At 44.3% G+C, this 26,386-nt stretch overlaps 2 protein-coding genes across 2 annotated transcripts; both read right to left on the bottom strand.

Annotated features, from left to right (window-relative positions):
* Window positions 1-2,488: 2,488 nt before the first annotated feature.
* LOC124272329 (cell wall protein DAN4-like) lies at window positions 2,489-3,293 on the bottom strand. The gene has a single exon (XM_046707503.1). The coding sequence runs from the start codon at window positions 3,067-3,069 to the stop codon at window positions 2,590-2,592; it is 480 nt and encodes a 159-aa protein (XP_046563459.1). The 5' UTR covers window positions 3,070-3,293; the 3' UTR covers window positions 2,489-2,589.
* Window positions 3,170-24,619, bottom strand: LOC124272332. Its single transcript, XM_046707506.1, has 10 exons — window positions 24,550-24,619; window positions 21,951-22,196; window positions 18,512-18,688; window positions 17,695-17,832; window positions 14,372-14,602; window positions 11,918-12,178; window positions 10,224-10,466; window positions 6,994-7,245; window positions 3,298-3,530; window positions 3,170-3,196 (listed from the first exon to the last, which is right to left on the bottom strand). Exons 1-10 carry the CDS (start codon window positions 24,617-24,619, stop codon window positions 3,170-3,172), a joined length of 1,878 nt encoding a protein of 625 aa, XP_046563462.1.
* Between the last annotated feature and the right edge of the window lie 1,767 nt (window positions 24,620-26,386).

Below are 26,386 nucleotides of genomic sequence, written 5' to 3'. Positions count from 1 at the left end.
CTTCTAGTGACAGTTCCAGCCTGCTTGTACCAGAAGTAGGTTTTGATTGGCCGTAATGGCAAGTAATTAAATACTGACGGTTCAGGATAGAGATTATACTTTGTGTCTTCTCACACGTACACACGCAGTTGTGTAAGTAATTTGATATTTTGTAAAACAGAAAAATAGTTAAGTTAATAACACACGACAAAAGTGAACCTATTCTAATTACTGACCAGGAACAATACCGCGGTATCACACTCCCGTTATATCGTTGTATATATACTCTTCAAAAAGAAGAAACGTACAGGCGTTTTCAGCAGTTCATTTCGGTATATGTTGAATGCAGTCGTCATTAAGACAATTACTATGTTTGAATCCCGTTAATCATGTCGTGGTTGGTGTGTACACCATCCCAAAATGTGTTTGTAAACGTTTGTCATAAAAATGAAAACGATACATGAAAAGTGCATGAGGAAAGAGTTTTCCACGTAATGCACGTGCAATGTGTTGAAAATATGAGTAGAGACATCGACTATAAAAAGGATAAACCAAATTCACCATTTCATTACGAAATTTACGTCGTAAACGAAGAAAAAATAATGCTACTGACCGAAATATCGCCACTAGATGTTTGGAAGCAGGGGAGTCTCAGCCTGCCGTTGCGAGACACTTCAACGTCCACCCCAGCACCATATCGCGATTACGACATCGATATACCCGCTTCAATTCGACCCAAAATCGCCCCAGAGGTGGAAGACCAAGAGTGACCACTCCTGCTCAGGACCGATTCATCCGGGTGTTTAACCTACGTCACCGATTTGCTACAGCAACGGACACTGCAGGATAGGTGATTGGTCTTCGAAGAATTTCTGTCCAAACTATCAGAAATCATCTGAGAGAATTTCCTTCATATATGCTCAAGCTTAATCGATTTGTCCTTATCTTTGGCCGGCGCATTTCATTTTTGAAGAGTTTATCTGATATTGACCAGGACCAATACCGCGGTATCACGCCCCCTTATGTTGTTGTATATATCTGATATTGACCAGGACCAATACCGCGGAATCACGCCCCTTTATATTTTTGTATGTATCTGATACTGACCAGGTACAATACCGCGGTATCACGCTCCCCTTATATTGTTGTATATATCTGATATTGACAAGGTACAATACCGCAGTATCACGCTCCCCTTATATTGTTGTATATATCTGATATTGGCCAGGTACAATACCGCGGTATCACGCTCCCCTTATATTGTTGTATATATCTGATATTGACCAGACATGGGGTAATTGTAATTTGTAATTGTAATTGAATGTAATTTATTACAAAAATCTATGTAATTGCATGTAATTTGTAATTGAATGTTTAAAATGTAATTTGTAATTGTAATTTAATTAATTAATATCTCAATGTAATTGAATTTTTCAATTACTTTTCAATTACATCTCACTTTTTATTTTGGTGGTCATCGGGCAACCCTTGCAATTATATTATGTACAATAAGGAGGACAAAGCATTGTTTTTCAATAAGATGCTTGTTGTCGGTATATACTCTAGCAGGTGTTAAGTTTTGAAAGAGTTTTGAATGTCTAAGCCTTTGTAACTATCACCATCTGCACATTTGTGAAACAAAGGGAAGCACTAACACATGACTGAATGTAGGTTGGTATTTGAAGAAAATGGGGATTAACAGTACTATTAGTCATGTTCCTATCAAAATGGCCTCTTTGTTTATTTCTCACAGGATATGATATTCAAAATCTTACTGAACTGTAGTCCTATTTTTATAATCATGAAAGGTAATAAGCCATAAATCCAAGTTGACAAATCCTTTAGTATGTTAATGTGGATTATGTCAGATAGAGAGACCGGCTGATTATATATTGTAATGTAGGCCTGTAATGATGTCATGATACAGTACACCTTAGGTAACAGTGGTGGACAAAGTGTTTTTGCAACAAGAGATGATAGAGGTGTGTATTTGATAATAAGCCCCAAAAATATGCAAAATACAAATTTGATCAAATAGTGTACATTGTAGATATAATCTAATTTTGCATTTCACTTTTTGATGACAAAAATATGAATCGGATTTAGTGACCACTCTTTACCAACATCGATATCTTGTTGATTAAAGGAATACAGAAATATATTTGTTTTGTTTTTTTAACAAAGTAATTTGTAATGTAATTAATTACATTGGTAATGTAATTGTAATTTAATTAATTACATATTAATTTAAGGTGTAATTGTATTTGTAATTGTAATTGAGGAAAATCAAAGTAATTGTAATTCAATTATTTACATTTCAAAGTAATTGAACCCATGACTGATATTGACGAGGTACAATACCGCGGTATCACGGCCCCCTTATGTTGTATATATCTGATACTGACCAGGTACAATACCGCGGTATCATGCTCCCCTTATATTGTTGTATACATGTATATCTGATATTGACGAGGTACAATACCGCGGTATCACGGCCCCCTTATGTTGTATATATCTGATACTGACCAGGTACAATACCGCGGTATCCTGCTCCCCTTATATTGTTGTATACATGTATATCTGATACTGACCAGGTACAATACCGCGGTATCACATTCCCTTGATGGCGCTGTATATGGCTGTAGTCACACTGACCACGTCTGGTATGACCACTGCTCCGAATATAATACACATGAGTGATATGGCCAGATACCCCATGTTGGTAGAGGAAGACCGTTGGTCTTTAGTGCTCTTCTTCTTCTGGACAGACTTGCTCAAAGTCTTAATCTCCACTTTCAGTTCCTTCTGTATCGACAGCGCCACTTCTTTCACTTGTTTGGTATCCGAGGGAAGGGACAAGTCCTTGCATCGACAGGCACACCTCACCACAACCTTGCGCACTGGAAAAGGGTTGTACGAAGTGGTCGTTGGTGTAGTCGTAGTCGTGGTCGTGGTTGTGGTTGTGGTCGTGGGGGTTGTTGCTGCTGTAGATGGTGTTGCCGTGTTTGTGGTAGACTGTGTGGTATCACCTGTCGATATGTCAGTTATGGGTGCTGAAGGTGTTGTACTGGAGGTTGGTGTAACGGTCATTGTTGTAGTCGTGGTTGTGGTTGTGGTCGCGGGGGTTGTTGCTGCTGTAGATGTTGTTGCCGTGTTTGTGGTAGACTGTGTGGTATCACCTGTCGATATGTCAGTTATGAGTGCTGAAGGTGTCGTACTGGAGGTTGATGTAACGGTCGTTGTTGTAGTCGTGGTTGTGGTCGTGGTTGTGGTTGTGGTCGTGGTCGTTGGGGTTGTTGCTGCTGTAGATGTTGTTGCCGTGTTTGTGGTAGACTGTGTGGTATCACCTGTCGATATGTCATAGACTGTCGATATGTCAGTTATGAGTGCTGAAGGTGTTGTACTGGAGGTTGATGTACCGGTCGTTGTATCTGTGGTTGTTGCCGTTGTTGCCGTGTTTGTGGTAGACTGTGTGGTATCACCTGTCGATATGTCAGTTATGAGTGCTGAAGATGTTGTACTGGAGGTTGATGTGACGGTCGTTGTTGTATCTGTAACAGAACGTCTATACGGTTTGCAATATTTCAGAAAAGTTTATACTGTCAGTCCATGGGATACAGCTAATATGGAAAATTACCTTATCTCGTGCCGGATAGACTGTAGTTCAGGGCCTAGATTTTCGAAGCTCTCTTAGCGCTAAGGTGGTCGTAAGTTAATGTTAAGGCATGGCATTTATGTCTACCTTAGTTCTAAGAGAACTTCGAAAATCTAGGCCCTGTTTTATTCACTTATCATATCCCATGCGACCATGTGCCGGTTTCACTGTACTTCCCTTGTATTCGCTTACTACACCCCGTGATATGTTGCCTATTGGATTGTAGTGCCGTTATTTTCACATACCTCACCCTGTTATCTTTCTTGATTGTAGTGCCGTTATCTTCATATACCACACCATGTTATCCCACTGGATTACAGTGCAGCCATCTGCACTTACCACACCCTGTTATCCCACTGGATTGTAATGCTGTTATCTTCACATACCACGACCTGTAATCCCACTGGATTGTAGTGCCGTAATCTTTACATACCACACCCTGTTATCCCACTGGATTGCAGAGCCGTTATTTTCACATAACTCACCCTGTTTTCCTACTGGATCGTAGTGACGTTATTTTCACTTACGTGGCCCTGTTATCCCACTGGATTGTAATGTCGTTATCTTCACATACCTCACACCGTTATCCAAGTGGATTGTAGTGCCTTAATTTTCATTTACCACACCCTGGTATCCTACTGGATTGTAGTGCCTTTATTTTCACTTGCCACACCCTGTTATCCTCCTGGATTGTAATGTCGTTATATTCACATACCTCACCCCGTTATCCAACTGGATTGTAGTGCCGTTATCTTCACATACCACACCCTGTTATCCCACTGGATTGTAATGTCGTTAACTTCACATACCTCACCCCGTTTTCCAACTGGATTGTAGTGCTTTAATTTTCACTTACCACACCCTGGTATCCTACTGGATAGTAGTGCCTTTATTTTCACTTGCCACACCCTGTTATCCTACTGGATTGTATAGTCGTTATATTCACATACCTCACCCCGTTATCCAACTGGATTGTAGTGCCGTTATCTTCACATACCACGCCCTGTTATCCTACTGGATTGTAATGTTGTTATATTCACATACCACATCCTGTTATCCAACTGGATTGTAATCTCGTTATTTTCACATACCACACCCTGTTATCCTACTGGATTGTAATGTCGTTATATTCACATACCACACCCTGTTATCCAACTGGATTGTAGTGCCTTTATGTTCACTTACCACACCCTGTTATCCCACTGGATTGTAGAGCCGTTAGCTTCACATACCACACCCTGGTATCCCACTGGATTTGTAATGTCGTTATCTTCACATACCATACCCTGTTATCCTACTGGATTGTAGTGCCTTTATTTCACTTCCCTCACCCTGTTACCCTCTCTGGATTGTAATGCTGCTATCTTCACATACCTCACCCCGTTATCAAACTGGATTGTAGTGCCGTTATCTTCACATACCACACCCTGTTATCCCACTGGATTGTAATGTCGTTATCTTCACATACTACAACCTGGTATCCCACTGGATTTGTAATGTCGTTATCTTCACATACCATACCCTGTTATCCTACTGGATTGTAGTGCCTTTATTTCACTTCCCTCACCCTGTTATCCAACTGGATTGTAATGCTGCTATCTTGACATACCTCACCCCGTTATCCAACTGGATTGTAGTGCCGTTATCTTCACATACCACACCCTGTTATCCCACTGGATTGTAATGTCGTCATCTTCACATACTACAACCTGTTATCCCACTGGATTGTAATGTTGTTATCTTCACTTGCCACACCCTGTTATCCCACTGGATTGTAATGTTGTTATCTTCACTTGCCACACCCTGTTATCCTACTGGATTGTAATGTTGTTATCTTCACTTGCCACACCCTGTTATCACACTGGATTGTAATGTCGTTATCTTCACATACCTCACCCCGTTATCCAACTGGATTGTAGTGCCGTTATCTTCACATACCACACCCTGTTAACCCACTGATTGTAGTGCCTTAATTTTCATTTCCCACACCCTGGTATCCTACTGGATTGTAGTGCCTTTATTTTCACTTACCACACCCTGTTATCCTACTGGATTGTAATGTCGTTATCTTCACATACGTCACCCAGTTTTCCAACTGGATTATAGTGCCTTAATTTTCATTTCCCACACCCTGGTATCCTACTGGATTGTAGTGCCTTTATTTTCACTTGCCACACCCTGTTATCCTACTAGATAGTAATGTCGTTATCTTCACATACCTCACCCCGTTATCCAACTGGATTGTAGTGCCTTTATTTCGACTTACCACACCCGGTTATCCTACTGGATTGTAGAGTCGTTATATTCACATACTTCATGTGATAAGTGAAAATAAAGGCACTACAATCCAGTTGGATTATCCAACTGGATTGTAGTGCCTTTATTTTCACTTATCCCACTGGATTTGTAATGTCGTTATCTTCACATACCATACCCTGTTATCCTTCTGGATTGTAGTGCCTTTAAGTGAAAATAAAGTTATCCCACTGGATTGTAATGCTGTTATTTTCACATACCACACCCTGTTATCCTACTGGATTGTAATGTCGTTATTTTCACATACCACACCCTGTTATCCAACTGGACTGTAGTGCCTTTATTTTCACTTACCACACCCTGTTATCCAACTGGATTGTAGAACCGTTATCTTCACTTACCACACCCTGTTATCCCACTGGATTGTAGAGCCGTTATCTTCACTTACCACACCCTGTTATCTTACTGGATTGTAATGTCGTTATCTTCACATACCTCACCCCTTTATCCAAATGGATTGTAGTGCCTTAATTTTCATTTACCACACCCTGGTATCCTACTGGGTTGTAGTGTCTTTATTTTCACTTGCCACACCCTGTTATCCTACTTGATTGTAATGTCGTTATCTTCACATACCTCACCCCGTTATCCAACTTGATTGTAACGCCGTTATCTTCACATACCACACCCTGTTATCCCACTGGATTGTAATGTTGTTATCTTCACATACCGCACCCCGTTTTCCAACTGGATTGTAGTGCCTTAATTTTCACTTACCACACCCTGGTATCCTACTGGATTGTAGTGCCTTTATTTTCACATACCTCACCCTGTTATCCTACTGGATTGTAGTGTCGTTATCTTCACATACCTCACCCCGTTATCTTACTGGATTGTAATGTCGTTATCTTCACATACCACCCCGTTATCCAACTGGATTGTAGTGCCTTTATTTTGATTACCGCACCCTGGTATGCTACCGGATTGCTGTGCCGTTATCTTCACGTACTACATCCTGTTATTCTACTGGATTGTAGTGCTTTTATTTTAACTTACCTCACCCTGTTATCCCAGTGGATTGTAGAGCCGTTATCTTCACTTACCACATGCCATGTTACCGTACGTCCAATTGATTGATGTCAGCTTGTTTTCACTACACCAGAACGTCACTGACCGGTTGTCGTTACAGAGGTGTGTGAAAATGGAATCGACGCCAATGTCTTGAGTCCATCTTTGCACGACCCAAGGTTGTGTGGCTTCCGTATTCCAGAAGAAACACTCGACGATGTTTGCAACGACGTTGTTGGGCCGATTGAAGAACACCTCCCCCGTCGTCACGGCTGGCGGCGAGGTGGCTGTAATATCAATCAGGTTTGGGTCAGCTATATATGTACTGTAAGCCGCCCCGTTCAACCAGACGGAACGTTACAGAAGTTACAGAAGTTACAGCACCTGGAAATAAACACACACACCCGGGCCTTCGGCGTGACGACCGACCGCTTTAACCACTAGGCTACCCCACCGTCTCCACCATGTTGGAGGATTCTTAGCATTTTGTTTGTCAATGCTAAACTGTACATCAGCTAACGTCTAATTATATTTCTCCACCTCATTCATCTACCTGTCCTCCTCCCTGAGCATTTATCTCTCTGCCCCCCCCCCCCTCCCCCCCTCCCTGTATCTAAGCATATGTCTCTCCCCTTCTCTATCCTCCCTCGTGCACGTGAGCATCAATCGAACACCACCCATTTCTTACCAGATACATTTGGTGAGTGAGTGAGTTTACTTTTACGTCACACTCAGCAATGTTCCAGCTATATGGCGGCGGTCTGTAAATAATCGGATCTAAACCATATAATCTAGTGATCAACAGCATGAACATCGATCATCGCAATTGGGATACGATGACATGGTCAACCCAGCCAGCGAGCCTGACCACCCGATCCCGTTAGTCATGGGTTACTGAAGACCAATACTAACCCGGTTCTTCACGGGTAAGATATATTTGGCAACAATTGTACTCAAAAACATGAATATCAACAATGTCGGAAAGAATGGTCACCATGACTACGCCACTTATCCAATCGTCACACAGTTCTCAAATTATGTCCGTCGGCAATTCTGGCAATAAGGTGTCGAATTCTCAGCATCGGACTAATCTGCCATTCCTCGTCCAGAATTACAGATTTTTAATAACGGTTCCAAACATGGGAAAGTATAATCCCAAACATAACATAAGTTACAGCAGTATCTCCAGTTCAAACGTGGCGTCCAAGACCGTCAGGATGATGGGGTTCAAATCGGGGCTCCCTGTGGGCCATGGTCAAATGTTTCGATGACGTTGTTCTGCGAATGTCAGATGCCGAATCAGGAACCGTGAGATCTAGCGTTGTCATTCATGAGTATCGTTCGACTGCTAGGGGATGGTTATCAAAATGTGGCACGACGGCGGTAATATATCATTCCTGTTGATATCGTTGACCATTAATTGCCCCAGGTACTCTAATGAGATCCAACTTGCAGTCATACGATACGCAACCCCATGTCGTCTCTGAGCCACCACTGAAGGGTTAGCTGCTTCGATCTCCTCCTGGCAATATGCCTCATTACGACGTCTCCATACGAAACAACGGTCGTTGGTAACCTTTACAAGACTTTCAGACCAAGAACCCTACGCCACATCCTCAAGTTGCGGTTTTCTCGGAGCTCAGACGGTACCGCCAGATGTAACGCACCACGCCAGATGATGTTGCTCGTGCCTGTCTGCGAGAACAGGACGTCTGATTGGACGCTGTTACCTCAGACCGACAACCCGCAGCCTCCTACTGATGGTAGAGACGGAGTGCCGGATACCCACTTTCTACTGCTGATTGCGTCTTGCCAGACGAATTAGAATTTGGTCATCACGGTCATTCATTGGTCTTCCTCGGTCTTTTGGACCATCCTTGATATAACCTTCTAGAATCATCCCAGCACCCATAACAGCAAGTATGAGAGATCCACACATGAGTCGATTTGCGATGTCCATACCCGGCGTCCATATTCATGTCGGCTGGTAGGGTAGCACATTTTCAATCTGATTTACACCTCTAGGATGCACAAACTTTCCGACTCTTGCACGCCAGACCTCTATAGATATCCCCATAATGGAGTATATCTAGTTCATACATGTGATTTTTTTCAAGGATAATTATAAGTTTTGCTGATGAGCAAAGTGAGAAAGACTTGACTACTCAAGGGAGATAATCAACGGATCCTTTACTTCAAGCGCTTCCTCGCAAGACGACTAATAACCGTGTGGTACAGTGTGCAGTCGTATAAAAATCCCTTAAATTATAGTTATAGTCAAAGTAATTTCAACCGTCAGAGGTATGGGAAAAAACAATTGATACAATGAGTATTTTACTTCTGAATTTTCTATTTTTAAGGCCAGCGGATCCATAAACGGCGCAAAACAAGTGTAAGGTTAAAGAAAGTTTTTACAATAAACGTTGAAAAACGACAATATTAGATATTCATGATCACCCGTTCACGTAAATGGCTAGACAATGCGTTACTGTAATACAGACTACATGTATATTTACAAAAATAGGGGAACTGATGAAATCATGCTTAATTATTAATGACTATAAACAGTGTGCGAAATAGTTTCCAAATTTTGCTAGCCAGTCGGGTTAGCTATTCCTGAAAGTTACTACCCCACAAAATAATTCACTAGCCCGAAATTTGAATGTAGACCCGGGTTTCACCATTAAGCTGCTAATATGATGAGCATATCTATTTTGCATGATTTCAAAGTGTATTATGATTTAACAAGTCGGAGAGAGTGATATATTTACAAAATGACCTCAAGAAAATTCACTAGCCAGTCGGGCCAGCGACTGTGGAGATTTACTGGCCCGACTGGATATTTACTAGACACCGGCAAGCGGGCCAGTGGCTATTTCGCATACTGCTGGTACATGTTTAAGTTAGCCCCGCTGTTGCGACAGGAAATCGCTGCGTCATGCATGTCATTTGTTTACTGAAGGTCTTCGTCTCGCCATGTAGTACAGTCGTCTGGTCAGTCGGTTCAGAATCGTGTAGTGTACATACTGCCAATATTAACATTTATATAATTTGGCGCCTTGGCAGAACGTGAACATGCGGCTCCTACGTTATGGGATATTGTATGGTGTTTGAACTAAAATGCAAAAAAAAAGCCATTGGATTACGGTGGTGTCAAATTACTGCGCATGTGTATATGTCCCTAACCGAATTAAATCCGGATCTGGCTGGACTAGTGAACGCTTGACCCCAAGACCTCACAAGCTATGGTTTACGAATCACTTACGGCATTTGCTGATCATACAGACTTCAGCTTCAAGAGGGTGGACTCTTGTATAGCACCAGGGTTTCGTCATGGACTCGCCAGGGTTGCGACAGTGATTGTGATCACGTCCACGGTCGGGGAACGTCGTCGGCATCTGGAACGGCACTGCATCCAACTTCCAAGACCGACAACTCTTGCCGGACGCTGTGACGTCAATCATCCCCGTATACTGTATGTCTGAAGAGTCTTCCACACATCCGCCGCCTGAATATTCAAATAAATATATGCTACAAAAAACCCTTTCAACATGGATAAGAAGTTGACAAGTCTCTGCAGACAGCAGAGTCGATTGTACACTTCCGACTATATTATGGACATGTGTTTGTTTATTTGCTTGTTTGTTTGGCACAAACAGCAATATTTCAGTTGTATAACGACTGTCTGCAAAAAATCGAGTCTGATAATATAGTGCTTCATATCTTGGTTGATTTGGGCGGTGGGGTAGCCTAGTGGTTAAAGCATTGGCTCGTCACGCCGAAGACCCGGGTTCGATTCCCCACATGGGCACAATGTGTTAAGCCTATTTCTGGTGTCCCCCGCCGTGATATTGCTGGAATATTGCTAAAAGCGGCGTAAAACTAAACTCAGTCAGTCAGTCTTGGTTGATTTATTTGTTGTTTAACGCCGCACTCAGCAATATTCCAGCTATATGGCGGCGGTCTGTAAATAATCGAGTCTGGACCAGACAACTCAGTGATCAACAGCATGAGCATCGATCTGCGCAATTGGGAAACGATTACATGTGTCAACCAAGTCAGCGAGCCTGACCACCCGATCCCGTTAGTCGCCTCTTACGACAAGCATGGGTTGCTGAAGATCAATTCTAACCCGGATCTCCACGGGTCCTTGACACCTTGAGACACGATGACAGAGCATGTGTTTATGAATCACTCTCAGATAGTTATGACAGCAGGTGTTCCCATGTTATGTTGGAATAAGTATTGGTGTTAATCTCACGGCACTGATACATACGTCATGTAACTGAATCTAGCCCGCTGTCAGAATGGACATCATAATACCAAACATGTTTTACAATTTAACATTATATACCTTAAGGCCATTCTTTTAATGATGGTACATGCTGGGTTTGGGACCTACGTGTCTGTGGGACCACATGAGGTTGCCAAGCGCTGGTCCCAGGAGTGGACCTCGTGGATCCTCGATGTCCAGTTCCTACGGATCGACTGACTGACTGACTGAGTTTGGTTTTACGCCGCTTTTAGCAATATTCCAGCAACATCACGGCGGGGGGACACCAGAAATGGGCTTCACACATTGTGCCCATGTGGGGATTCGAACCCGGGTCTTTGGCGTGACGAGCCAACGCTTTCACCATTAGGCTACCCCACCGCCCCCCTACGGATCGAATGTGTGTTTGTTTTGTTTATTGTTTCACGCCGCACTCAGCAATATTCCAGCTATATCACGGCGGTCTGTATCCCAATTACGTAGACCGATGCTCATGATGTTGATCACTGGGTTGTCTGGTCCAGATTCTATTAATGACAGACCGTCGCCATATACCGGGAATAATTGCCCCAGTTAAAAAACAACCAAACCAAATCCTTCTGTAAGGTCCAGTTGCAAATTACAAACTGCTCCCGATGAACTAACGTATGTAAAGACCAGTAGACTATAGACAACACGTGACTCACTGCAAAGTCCGACCGGGCAGTATTCCCACTTGACATTGCTGTCGGTCGTGTAGCACCAAGGGCGGACAACTGTGCCCGTCACAGATTCGGAGCCTTCTGGGGAGCGGCAGTAATTCTCCGGTGCACCTGCACTGAACTTTTCCTCGGGGATGGCCGTGGCGGATGACACACTGTCCCACCGCCGGCAGGCTAATCCCGACACCGTCATGTTGACCCTGCCCTTGTAGTCCCACCCTTCCTTCGTCAGCATGCATTCCAGAGCTAGGGGGAAGACAGTCAGCAATCAACAGGACATCATTTTTCTATGCTACTCAAAAGAACTAAGTCCTAAGAGGTGACTTACGGGGTCGGGTGGTCAGGCTAAGCTGGTTCCCGACTCCCTTTGCGCGCGCCACCTTGCGCCAGGCGTATATTGCAATATGCGAGACGGGGCCCAGGACTTCGTTGACATATGTCATCGTATCCCAATTGCGTAGATAGATGCTCATGATGTTGATCATTGGATTGTCTAGTCCAGACTCGCTTATATACAGACTGCTCGAATATTGCTGTGTGCAGCGTTAAATAACAACCATCCAGCCAACCAACCACCCGAGTCTTATATTACTGGATGTGAAATGGCGATTTGATAACATTTTAGAGGATCATATTTTGTTGACATTCAAGTCAATCGCACAGATTCCAGTAAATGCAGTTGAGAGGTTTACTAGTTATGATTTAGTTTATATTGTTTTTAGTTTTGTTCCGAAGGATGAGGAAGTAGTATTGTTTGGTTGTTGTTTAACGCCGCACTCAGCAATATTCCAGATATATGGCGGCGGTCTGCAAATAATCGAGTCCAGGCAATCCAGTGATCAACATCATGAGCATCGATCTACGATAGTGGGATACGATGACAACCAAGTCAGCGAGCCTGACCACCTGATCCTGTTAGTCGCCTCTTACGACAAGCATTGATTGCTGTCAGCTTGCTGAAGACCAATTTTAACACGGATCTTCACGGATCTAAAGTACTAGTGGAACTAGATGCAGTCCACGTGGCTGGTGAATTTCGCACGAAAACACCGTAAACCCCACTTGGACATTCCGGGACGGTGGGGTAGCCTAGTGGTTACAGCGTTCGCCCTTCACGTCGAATGCCCGGGTTCGATTCTCCACATGGGTGCAGTGTGTGAAGCCCATTTCTGGTGTCCCCCGCCGTGATGTTGCTGGAATATTGCTAAAAGGGGCGTAAAACCATACTCACTCACTCACTGGGACATTCCGGGACTGAACAGCGCCCCAGCGACCCCTGTCGTCGTACGGGGCTGCGTAATGTGGCAGAAGGGTTAGATGACTCCATATGACGTGGTTGATAGCGTGTCATGGTGACCCGAAATCAAGTGCGTGACTGAGTATGGTATGCGTGAATGAGTTCGGTCTCTTTTAGCAATATTCCAGCAAAATCACGGCGGATTACACCAGAAATGGAATTAACACACTGTAGCCATGTGGGGAATCGAACACGGAGCTTCGGCGTGACGAGCTTGCGCATAACCACTAGGCTACCCCACCGCCTCCTCACAGCAAGGCTCGCTGCACATAATATCAGTGACTTGTTTGTTGGTCTGGATATGCTATTTAGGTATACTGCTGAGTTCGGCATTCAACAACAAACACACGAACACACCCACACACGGGCACGTACGCACACAAGCACAAGCACAAACGCACACTCATACACACCAAAACAAGGACGTAAGCGGCGTTCAAGTCGAACAAAGAATGAAATGGGGAGACAAAGGTTTACAAACACCGTTGTCTCGAAGTTTGATGTATCGAAGTAAATGCATGGTCATTATGTCTTCCTTACGACGTACCCATTTTGCAGTTGTGCCGGGAATCCGGTAATTTTGGGAATATTTACGTTGTTCCCTTCGATTTCGACATAACGGTGTTCGACTTTATCCATATCATTCATCGTAATGTACATGTAAATACTGTATAGTACACCCCACCCACCCCAGCCACTCACTCACTTGGCCACTGACTCGCTGACTCACTTACTCAACCACTCAACCACTCACTCTAACACTCACTCAACCACCCACAAACCCACTCAACCACCCACCAAACTCCACCCAAAACTCACTCACTCACTCGCTCAACCACACCCACCTCTCACACTCACTCAAACCACCCACCCATCAACTCACTCACTCACTTACCCACCCATCCATCTCGCTCAACCACCCGTCCATCATCTCACTCCACTCACTCACCCACCACCCAACCACCCCACCAACTCACTCACTCACTCACTCGCTCAACCACCCAACCGACAACTCACTCACTCACTCACTCACCCTCACTCACTCACCACTCACACACTCACTCACTCACCCACCCAACCACCCACCCAAAACTCACTCACCCATTGTGTCTACAAGTGACATATCAGTTATTTGTACCCACCTCCCGTGTATCGACGTCCAGTGGCGCGTACCTCCAGGGACCCGGGGATAGAGTTGTTGAACTGAAGATGAAGGAACTGCCCCAGGGGTCGTTTTTCACAGTAGAGAGTAAGCGGACTAGGAGTAGGGGCGGCTGACGTTGAAGAGCTTTCATAAACTGCACACTCTCTGCTCGAGTTCTGCATGATGTCAATAACCGCGACCTCGACTTTGAAATTTGATGTCTCGGAATCTGTAAACATATAGGTCCCCAGACTTGTGGAAACGTGTTTGTCCTAACGTACACACGGAAATAGAAATAAAATGTTTATTGGCGTTTATTTGTTTACGGGTAGTTTTAACAAATATCAAAATAACTAATCATCATCAAAAGTACCATTTTACAGGTAAATATAACACAAATTTGCCTGTAATCAACAAAGTTAGAAACATGTTATAATTTACGTCACAATCAACAATGGTGGTAGCAACAACCTGCAGCACTGTTTGGACGGAAAGATGCATTTGCGCGTGCGTTGCCATAGCGATTGTGCAATTGCCACTCAAGGCTTTGAATGAACTCGTAAAAATAGTAAACAAGAGTACAGGCATGAAAAATGTACTGAGAAAATCCCCAACCCAATTATTTTTATATCAATTAGGATAAAAGAACTAAAGGCTGAACGGTATTTGACGTTTATCATAAAATATATTATGTACGCGTACCTATGGAGAGTACATCTCTCATTAGCATACTATACCTTGCATTAGAAACGTTCATTTTGACTTGAATGAAATTTCATGACTGAGGTAAAAATGACACGATTTGCTCTCCTGTAAACTCATCTATTTCGGTTGATTTTACAAAAAGTGTTAAAAACAAAAGTTGGGAAAAACGATAGTTATAGAATATTTATCAATCAAACTTTAATTGTGTTCAAAACTACAAAATAAACGCCAAAAAACATTTTAGGTACTTTATCTCGGTGTTTCTGACAGATATGCGAAGAACGGGGTATTATACATGAACATTAAGCTCTTTTATGACCCAAGGCATAAATGTAAATTTGTTTTGAACTAATTATGAAAGTTACCGGACATATGCAGGTTATAAATGACATAAACAAGAACGACAAATGCTTAGTTTTAGGTAAACACAATTCGGTATCGGTTTCCTTCATACATTCAAGCCAATTCTTGACTGTAACAGATTTTGATCTTAAGAGAACAATAAACACAGTAAATAGACGCGGCAACGACCTTTCGAGAAAAGTAAAGCCGTTGAACAGTTGAACATAAACTATATACATGTATTCATCTGCGGACAGGATTGTAACGTTGATGGTCATCCGTAAAAAGCACTTAAATCGTAACATTGACAGTACTCCATACATCACATTTACTGTTGTAGACGATCGTAACACTGACAGTACTCCATACATCACACTTACTGTTGTAGACGATCGTAACACTGACACTACTCCATACATCACACTTACTGTTGTAGACGATCGTAACACTGACAGTACTCCATACATCACACTTACTGTTGTAGACGATCGTAACACTGACAGTACTCCATACATCACACTTACTGTTGTAGACGATCGTAACACTGACAGTACTCCATACATCACACTTACTGTTGTAGACGATCGTAACACTGACAGTACTCCATACATCACACTTACTGTTGTAGACGATCGTAACACTAACACAGTACTCCATACACACTTACTGTTGTAGACGATCGTAACACTGACAAGTACTCCATACTCACACTTACTGTTGTAGACGATCGTAACACTGACAGTACTCCATACATCACACTTACTGTTGTAGACGATCGTAACACTGACAGTACTCCATACATCACACTTACTGTTGTAGACGATCGTAACACTGACAGTACTCCATACATCACACTTACTGTTGTAGACGATCGTAACACTGACAGTACCCATACATCACAGTACTTACTGTTGTAGACGATCGTAACACTGACAGTACCCCATACATCACACTTTTACTGTTGTAGACGATCGTAATACTGACTGTACTCCATACATCACACTTACTGTTGTAGACGATCGTAACACGGACAGTACCCCATCATACATCACACTTACTGTTGTAGACGATCGTAACACTGACAGTACTCCATACATCACACTTACTGTTGTAGACGATCGTAACACTGACAGTACTCCATACATCACACTTACTGTTGTAGACGATCGTAACACTGACACTACTCCATACATCACACTTACTGTTGTAGACGATCGTAACACTGACAGTACTCATACATCACTGTTGTTACTGTTGTAGACGATCGTAACACTGACAGTACTCCATACATCACACTTACTGTTGTAGACGATCGTAACACTGACAGTACTCCATACATCACACTTACTGTTGTAGACGATCGTAACACTGACAGTACTCCATACATCACACTTACTGTTGTAGACGATCGTAACACTGACTGTACTCCATACATCACACTTACTGTTGTAGACGATCGTAACACTGACAGTACTCCATACATCACACTTACTGTTGTAGAAGATCGTAACACTGACAGTACTCCATACATCACACTTACTGTTGTAGACGATCGTAACACTGACTGTACTCCATACATCACACTTACTGTTGTAGAAGATCGTAACACTGACAGTACTCCATACATCACACTTACTGTTGTAGACGATCGTAACACTGACAGTACTCCATACATCACACTTACTGTTGTAGACGATCGTAACACTGACTGTACTCCATACATCACACTTACTGTTGTAGAAGATCGTAACACTGACAGTACTCCATACATCACACTTACTGTTGTAGAAGATCGTAACACTGACAGTACCCATACCATCACACTTACTGTTGTAGACGATCGTAACACTAACAGTACTCCATACATCACACTTACTGTTGTTGTAGACGATCGTAACACTGACAGTACTCCATACATCACACACTTACCGTTGTAGACGATCGTAACACTGACAGTACTCCATACATCACACTTACTGTTGTAGACGATCGTAACACTGATCACACTTTACGTACTCCATACATCACACTTACCGTTGTAGACGATCGTAACACTGACACTACTCCATACATCACACTTACCGTTGTAGACGATCGTAACACTGACACTACTCCATACATCACACTTACCGTTGTAGACGATCGTAACACTGACACTACTCCATACATCACACTTACTGTTGTAGGAGATCGTAACACTGACACTACTCTATACATCACACTTACCGTTGTAGACGATCGTAACACTGACACTACTCCATATATCACACTTACTGTTGAAGGAGATTGTAACGCTGCTCAACTCATAGGTGCTTGTGTTGAGAAACTCAAAGATTACTGAATCATCCGGGCAGGTAGGGGGGTCCCGGTCTACATACAGCTCGCCTTTGTCGATGAGTATATTATCTTCGTCTGGAAATAGACGATCATGGTAACATCATTCAATTTTCTATCAACATTTGCATGTAAATTCACAAGTACAAGCATGAAAATACCTTGGTTTGATGAACAGATCAGACAAGGCCAAGCTGCCATGTTGATCTCAACAAACTTTGTTTACGGGCCTAAACCATGACTGTAATAATCCATCCAGTTCGTTATAAGTAAATTATTCGTAATAAACACGAATGACATGTCCAATAATGAATTAACGCGCCCTCTATTTTGTTAACGTCATTCAAACAATTATTGCCGTGACGTCTTTTGACGTCGACGTCATAGTATATGCGGGTATATATTCCTGTCAAGGGGGAAAATCCGGCAACACGACAATGTCCCTTCTAGGGTGAGTAGGTTGGGCTTTTGCACCACCTTTAGCAATACTGCAATACTGCAGCAATACTGCAGCAATACTGCAGCAATACCACGGCGGGGAACACCATAAATGGGTTTCACATATTGTACCCACGTGGGGAATCGAACCTGAGCCTTTGGCGTGATGAGCGGACGCTTTAACCACTGGGTTACCTTACCGCCCCTCCCTTTTCAGGATCCATATGTGTATTGCCATTGCGTTTGAGTGCCATGGGTTTAATTTTATCGGACTGGTTGTTATCATAATATTCAGAGCCAAAATTACACATTGACTTACTGGAGCAGGTGGTTGCGGGAAAAGACCATGTGCCATTCTCATTGCAGTTTACTTGACCCGACCCCGACTGGTGATAGAATTCCAGGTCACATGCATACACAGCCGTACTGGAGGCCGAAGAAAAGTCCACGGAATCCACGCGAAGTCCGTAAAGGGTCGGCGGATGTCCACACCGCTCTGTACCAATACAAGATAAGACATTCAAACGGCAGAGATATCCTTCATTCTGTACCTGGCAAATAGCAGGGTCAATATATACACGATAGGACATTCAATCGTCAATCTCACAGATATATCCTTCATTCTCTATCTGGGCCCCGTTTCACCAAGCTACCGTAGCGCTACGACTGTCGTACCTCCTATACTGTAACATAGACTTACGACAGTCGTAGCGCTACGATAGCTTGGTGAAACGGGGCCCTGGCACACAGCGTTGTATCAGCACAAGACCTCAGTCTCAAAGATATATATACTACTGGACTAAAAGATAAAAACAAAGACATATGTGAGATAGATGATAATTGTTTTACAAACAAAAATCATATTCCAACAATTTGACTGAAAATTCATTGTAATGCTGGTCTTGCATTTGCTGCAGTTCGTTAAGAAAGAGTCAAGGGGTCAAAATAAAGAATTACATAAATCACTGACACCAGAGTACACTGTGCGTACAGAGTCACATTATGAGACAGGAGTCCTGAGACACGACATCAATAGCGAGTGTGACAGCCCTGGGCATTCAACGAGTACACGCCTAAGAGAGTCTGTTTAAGTTCCTGTCGGGTCGCTGGAGGTGGTACACGCTGTCTCAGCTGACGATCAAGATGAGCCCAGATGTACAACGGGGTTCCTGTCTGGAGAACGCGCTGGCCACGGCAATGCTTTGACGCTAACGCCGTGCGGGTATTCCGGCGGCGTGAGGCCATGAGTTGTAGTGCTGTGACTCCTCTTGGCTCTTGTTAAATACAAGGCTCCACAAAAGGTCTCAGTACTTAATACCCCTATCGCTGGGCATTCAGATTTCCTCGGATGATAACCAGTCGTGTTGTTCTCTGACACCTCAATCGAACGTGTGAACGCAGTTTGGCGCCTGTTGCTCTCCTCTCCATCGAAAAACTCGAACTATGCCATCGTTTCTGAACAGACTGAAGCGACTTTCATCTGTCAAGAGCATAATCCCAGTCACATAGCTGCTACCGACCTACAGTTCGGGTCCATTGCAGTCCGAGTTGAAAACGGGTCAAGGCCATTCAAAGGCCAGGCTCGTATACCACCCATACCAAGTCATCGAAGGACTGTTCGCCTGCTGATGGCGTGTCCTAGTGCCTTTGTCGTCGCCGTCACGAAATTGTTCCGGGGGTGGATCTACCGAATGCAGCGCCCTTTGGCTAGTGTCGTGACCCATCGTCTTCCCGATCTTGGGCGGTCTCGGGTCTAACCTGTTTGCTGGTAGCGGTTTATCAGTTAACTGGGGTTTTTTTGGTTGTTTTTTTTGTTACTGCATGTTTGCTCTGTCTAAAATCAGCATCTTTGCCACATATCGTGCACGTGCATTTGGACGAGGCAGTAACGGTACACCGAATGCACCATATGGTCAGATTGACTTAGCGTTAACGTCGGGTCCTTGGCCCTGTCGTAAGCGTCGTTCAGTTCGTGCATTCAGACATGTTCTCCGAGGAAAAAGTTTAGAAGTCGGCCATGCCTGTACAACAATGCTGAGGCCTACCATACAAACGGTGAACAAATCATCACAACTGAACTCATATACACCAAAACAGGACAAAAATCACCAAAATAGAAAAAAACCTTCCAAAACTGCAACAATATCCTCTAAAACCGAAACAATACATCTGTAATGGAAGACTAATCGTTTGAAATGGAAACAAAACTCGCATATCAGCTATAAAAGAGCGCGCGAGAACGGTCGCCGAGCGTACAAAACGGCATTCATAGCATCCCAACACGGCAGTCATAGCATTTCGAAATGGCATACAAATCGTCAAAGATGTCGGCGAGGGGAGACGAACAGACTTTGGTACATAATGTTTTTCGTCACTATGAGTCTAATCTTGAAAACTTGATATCGGGATGTCAACCCCCTATTGTAGTAAGCTTCAAACCTATGTCCATACTACTCAGTGTCAGGCTTGCAATTCTGCACAATGTGGTCCCTCGTTCACCCGAATAGGATTTGTTGTCAACATGTCGTGCTACTGTTTCTCTTCAGTTTTGTAAATAAAGTATTCATAGCGTCACATTCAACCTTACTATATTTCAGTGATTTAAAAAGCTTACAAAAACTTGTTCATTCTCAGTGAATTGCATATCTAAGTGATCATTTTTAAAGTGTACGAGTGCAAACTCAATCCACTGATTAGGGCAGGGATTTCTGTTTCAAGTCCACAGGAGGCGACTTCCTGAGACTTGCAAGAAAAAAGACGGACGTATGTTTGTACCTCAAGTTGAACTTATTTTCTGTTAATTGATTCAACGATGCGGAGTTGTGTTCCCACCAGCTGACGACGTCACCAACTGTTGACGTCACAAACTGACGACATCACCAACGTCACCAACTGAGTTACGCAAGCGTCGCTATTAATTCAACATTCTCTTGAACGCCTGTAGCCCTTGCGCGACCACCAGATCTGGCCAGATGAGGTGAGGACTCAACAGTGTATTGCCCCCGTCATGTTATTCTGAACCTTAGGCGATGTCTACACCAAGCAAAGCATATCTGACGGTGACGTGGAATCATATTTGGGTGTGTCGCTGGACGTTGGGCCGGAAGTTTTGCCCCCTCAGTCGGTTGTGTGCAGTGTTGCCACTATTTGGTCTCAACCAGGAATTTCTCCTAGCTGTTAATATGGCAGTTTGCATCGATTCCTAATGATGCACCAACCAAATATGGTTGTCTTGTTGGTGTGACGACACAAGTGGATGACAGTCCCTTGTAAAGTTATAAGTGTTAACGTGTTGTAGGTGCTGTGTTTCGAAGACCATGAAGTGTCCTTCAGGTTTGTTTTGTGTCGTTCCTGTTTACAGCATACTTACGGCGCGTAGACGTTCGCTGGTTTACACCGAACAATTACACTCCGTAGGCGTTATTAACGACTTAACAAAAGTGTTGCTATGGGCACCTGGGTGCCGTTCTGCAAAACAACCTTAGCGCTAAGTCTACCGTAGGTCTATGTTGAGGCATGGAAATACGATCATCTTAGCGCTAAGGTTGTTTTGTACAACGGTACCCTGACCAAACACACTCCTTGTGAGCTGTTCACGTATTTTAAAAAAGACCCGCAAATCCCAAGGCAGTTATTTTAGCATGGCGTGGAACTGCGTAAACTCTATTTTTGGTTAAAGAAAACGTTTTTACTTGTTTCCTGAACAAATTTAACCGAATAACTCTAAATATAAAAAATATAAAACGAACACAACTGACCTGCTGATGCCAAGATCTCCCGGCCATGCACCTGTAAGTCACATAGCCTTGGTGTTCCTTCTGACCATTCCCCACCTATTTTGATGATGATGGTGTTACCCATGGGCTTGGCACTTCCTCCCTGGCAGTCAATGGTGATCTCTTGTTCCAGATTTCCAATCTCAGTTTCACGACACAGCGAGCTGGTTACCGGGGGTAAGCCCTCCACAGTCACCTCGACCCCAAGGGTATTCAGTATTGGTTCACCTGAAAGAAGAACTGAGATGTCAATACATATTGACCTTGGTGTGAGCACTACAAGCATGTCTACACGTGTGTATATTTCATGTGTGTATAAATATACACACGTAAGTATATTTGACAAGTGATAACGTTTACTCGTGTGTGTACATTTACACCAGGACCGGTGGTGGGGTAGCCTAGTTGTTAAAGCGTTCGCTTGTCATGCCGTAGATCCGGGTTCGATTCCCCACGTTGGTACAATGAGTCAGGCCCATTTCGGTGTCTCCCGCCGCGATATTGCTATATGCGGTGTAAAACAATACTCACTCTCTCACTGCACCAGGAGCAAATTTGCGCCATGTAGCCTTGTTAAGGTTAAGTAATAGGGGGTGGGTATTGCAGAGAATTTTCATATTGCGATATATTGCGATGCGAAAGTATATATTGCGATGTGTACTGCAATATATTGCAATAAGTTGTTTTTGACAAAATACTACTTATAATCGAGTTAATTTCGATTTATAAAGGAAAACCACAACAAAATCACTATGCTTGATTAAGCTTTAAAAAATCCCTTTTAATCATGAAAAAAAATGTGAATAACATTTGGCACAAATGAAACAAGGAAATATCCGAAGATTTCCGAGTGTTACGAAGTTTTCCGAATGCATGTCAAAATACCGGTTTTCCATCAGCGTATCGCAATACGTATCGTTTTTACGTCTGAACCGGTAAATACCGGTAAACCGGTTATATTGCGCAGCCCTATTAAGTAAGGGGTTGGTGATTGAATCACTATTGTTGTGACACATTGGTCTGTCGTTCAGACCCTGAAGCAAATATATCCAAAAAAAGCCCACGCAAGTATAGAAAATGTGGCAAGTCTAGATTTCCTCAGCTTCTGAAAATGAAGAAAGTCTCAGGGCTCCTTTTCATTATATTATATTTTCTTTTACTATGAACTTTTTTCAGTAAAATATGTTCATTTCAGAGACTAGTTGTTAGTCTAGTGACACATGTACCCATATAGATATCTATTTCCTAGCTTTTTCATTCACCTGATGAAGGAGTATAAGAACATACTCTAAATGATCGTGTTCCTCAAACTAAAGAAGGTGACATCCATAAATCATCGCCTGTAAACTGACCACAGCTCTGTAAACTGACCACAGCTGACGATGAAGTTGACGATGTTCCGTTAACAGCATTACGATCTTTTATGTAGACATTCTCACCTGACCAGACCGTGTCTTCACTGTGTTTTAAGAAGTTTATTCTTTTATATGACCTTATTTGGAGAACGACATTGTCATGTTGAAAAAAGGACAATAATATGTGTGCCTTGCAGCCTTTACATACCCTATTTACACATCTTAGTTAATTGTCAAACGAACACAGTACAATTTCATAACACACCAGGCGCGAAGCAAGCCAAATTCTTTTTCAGAGAGTCGTCCTTGGGGTTCATAATATGCATTTTCTGCGGCTGAAAATGTCATGTGACAGTTGTATCAATGTTTTATAACAATATTGTGCAATAAATAAAATATTTTTTTATCTATTATACGGCCCCCACCACGTGGAGTTACCCCCTGCTACGCATGCGCAGCCAACCAGGTAAGCACCTAGGCCCGTATCACCATTCCTTCTGCTGTCACTCTAGCGTTCACATGTGTTCCCTGAGAGATTATAAGCTGAGTTACTTCTTTTGAAGAATGTCTGAGACTTCAACTACTGTATGTGTGGTCTTTATTCGTTCTTGAGATACGTTTTATTGACTTTGCAGTCAGTTATTTCTCATTTATGTGACTTTGTATCAAACTTTTATGCTAGCCATCCCGTGGTTTACGCACGTGTTGCTATTCCCTGGCGGGAAGTTTAGCGTGCAACGTGGTGGAAATATTAACCAAGTATTTCATATCCCGTTGTCGCATTCACGTAATTTTCAATGTTTTGTACGTATATTTTATGCTGTTGTGTCGCCGTTAGCTACATGCTTGCGTGTTTGCCTGCTGGCAAAATATCCCTCGCTCAGATAAGCATGACAAGTGCTTATGCTGCCTGGAGAAGGCAGGGCATAACCCTGACATCTGTGAATTGTGTATTGGCTTTTTCCCCGGGCCCAGAAGAGACGGGCGGCTGACTTCATTTTTTATAAGGAATTGCGTGAGGCGGGAGGGGACTTGACCCAGGAGGTTCAACCGTCCAGGGCCAAAAGGCCAAATCTAGGGCGTCTTCGCATAAATCACACACTAGTGCACAATCTACTGGTTTTGATATGTCCGTTATCACACAATTGTTTCAACAGCATATGGACACCGTGAAGTCCCTAGTTCATGAGTCGGTTGGAGGTCTCCGGCAGAAGTTCCTCACCCACTCTGAACGGGGGGCCGAGAGTCCGGGGGTAGGATCGCCGAGCTCAGCTCGATCCCTGGGCCTGGAGGCATCTGTCGATCCTTTGCCTTTGGCTTCGGGTCCGGACGCTTGGCTACCCCGTAGGGGGAGGGTTCGCTCCCAGTCCCTCTCTCGGTGTTGGCCCAGGGTCCGTTGAGGATTCCTGGGATTCCGGTCCCTGCGCCACCCCGCCCCATGAGAGCAGAAGACCTGGTTTTGCCCAGGCTTCCTCCTGTGTCTCAGGAACCGGGGTTCGAGTGTTGTGTCGGTTACCGGAGCTGAGAGTTCCTTCGGCTCTTCCCTTCCCGAAGCGTCCATGGCTCGGCATCCCACCGGGTCGGGGCTCGGCTCCTCTTCACGTGGAGATCCGAATTCTGACTCGGGCTCGGGTGCCGAGTCTATGGAGGTTGGGGAGGTAGAGGACTCGGAGGGTGCTGTGCGTTTTTCGACGGCTCTACGGGAGGTTCGGCAACGTATTGCCTTGTGTCTTCCCCAAGCCGTGGTGCTGACATGTAGCTCGGACTCGACAGAGTTCCGCCTGCCGGGAGAGTCGTTTGCTCCTAGGCAGCCCTCTCAGACACAGCTCCTCATCTTGCCCTCCCTGGTGCTGGACGTGATGGATCCGCTCCGGGTTGGTTCTCACCTCCGGTTCGATCTACCCAAACTCGTTAAGAGATATCAGCTAGGTGAGGATTCTCTGTTCTTTCTGCCGGTGGTGGACGAGTGTGTTTTCACTTCGGTCGCCCTCGGGGGAGGCCCGGCTTCCTCAGGAGCAGCCCCGGCTGCCATGCAAGGGCGGTTAGTACCCCATTGCAGCAGGCTTACCGGACTTACAAGGGAGTCTACTGGAATGCCATGCAGCAGGTGAGGGTAGTGGTCCATGAGGCGTACCTTTCCTCCATTCAAAGGTCGGCTCTGGAGGCAGAAGGGAGCACTGGTGACATTTCCCCGCATGTTGTTCTTCTTCGCCAGCTATCTGAAGTTCAGGCCCACCTGACGCGCGACTCTTTACGGTCGACTGCGTCCACGGTGATGTGCGCAGTACTCGGCAGCAACACAGCAGGCCTTGCTGGCCCTTCCATTTCAGCTGGGAGCGACGTTTCCGGGGGCACAGCAGGTCATTCGGGAGGGCTGCTGCAGCAGCAACATCCTTCAAGGACTCTAAAGCCTTGTTGGAGCAACTGCGGGCTTCTTGCTCCCGCGCTCCCGTAGCGGGTTCTTCCTCCGGGGCGCAGCCTATGCCTGAGTCTGCCGGCTGGTTTCAGCCACTGGGTAGAGGGAGGAGGAGGAGCCGTGCCACCAAAGGTAAGGGCAATGAGCAGGCCTCTTCGTCTGGCTCCTATCTGCCCCGACCCCCCGTTAGATCTGCCGGCTGTCGGCGTGGGTCCGTCCCAGCCAGTTCATCTGCAGGGGACCACTCATGCGCTCTTACCACACGTCCCAGTGGGAGGACGCCTCTTTCTATTCCTACCGGGGTGGGAGAAGGCTACCAGCATCAGAATTCACCATCAGTGTTGGCCATCTACCACTGTGGAAGCGAGGCCCTCCAGAGTTCACCGGCATAAGGCGCACTCCGGTGCCGTCATGTCTGGTCAGGGCGGGTATACTACGCGACGAAATCCATGCTTTGCTGGACAAGTCCACAATAGAGTGCATACCACCGGGTGAGGAACAGGCGGGATTTTATTCCACGTACTTCCTCGTTCCGAAGAAGGACGACGGGTTCCGTCCCATTATCAACCTCAAGGAGCTAAATCGCATGTTAGAGGTTCCATCCTTCAAGATGGAGACACTTCGCTCGGTGATCTCCTCTGTTCAGC

Source organism: Haliotis rubra, unplaced genomic scaffold, assembly GCF_003918875.1.
Source record: "Haliotis rubra isolate DU_JTF1 unplaced genomic scaffold, ASM391887v1 Scf1688, whole genome shotgun sequence".
Classification (NCBI taxonomy): domain Eukaryota; kingdom Metazoa; phylum Mollusca; class Gastropoda; order Lepetellida; family Haliotidae; genus Haliotis; species Haliotis rubra.
Note: the sequence above shows the minus strand (reverse complement) of the source record. Positions and strands in the feature narration are given on the sequence as shown.

Coding starts and splice junctions, on each gene's coding strand:
- LOC124272329 (XM_046707503.1), bottom strand. CDS start 3,069: ATGACCGTTACACCAACCTCCAGTACAACACCTTCAGCACCCATAACT.
- LOC124272332 (XM_046707506.1), bottom strand. CDS start 24,619: ATGCCTCCAGGCCCAGGGATCGAGCTGAGCTCGGCGATCCTACCCCCG. Junction 7,246..10,223: donor CTGTATGATCAGCAAATGCC/GTAAGTGATTCG, acceptor TTGATATTACAG/CCACCTCGCCGCCAGCCGTG. Junction 3,531..6,993: donor GTACGGTAACATGGCATGTG/GTAAGTGAAGAT, acceptor GTTCTGTTACAG/ATACAACAACGACCGTCACA.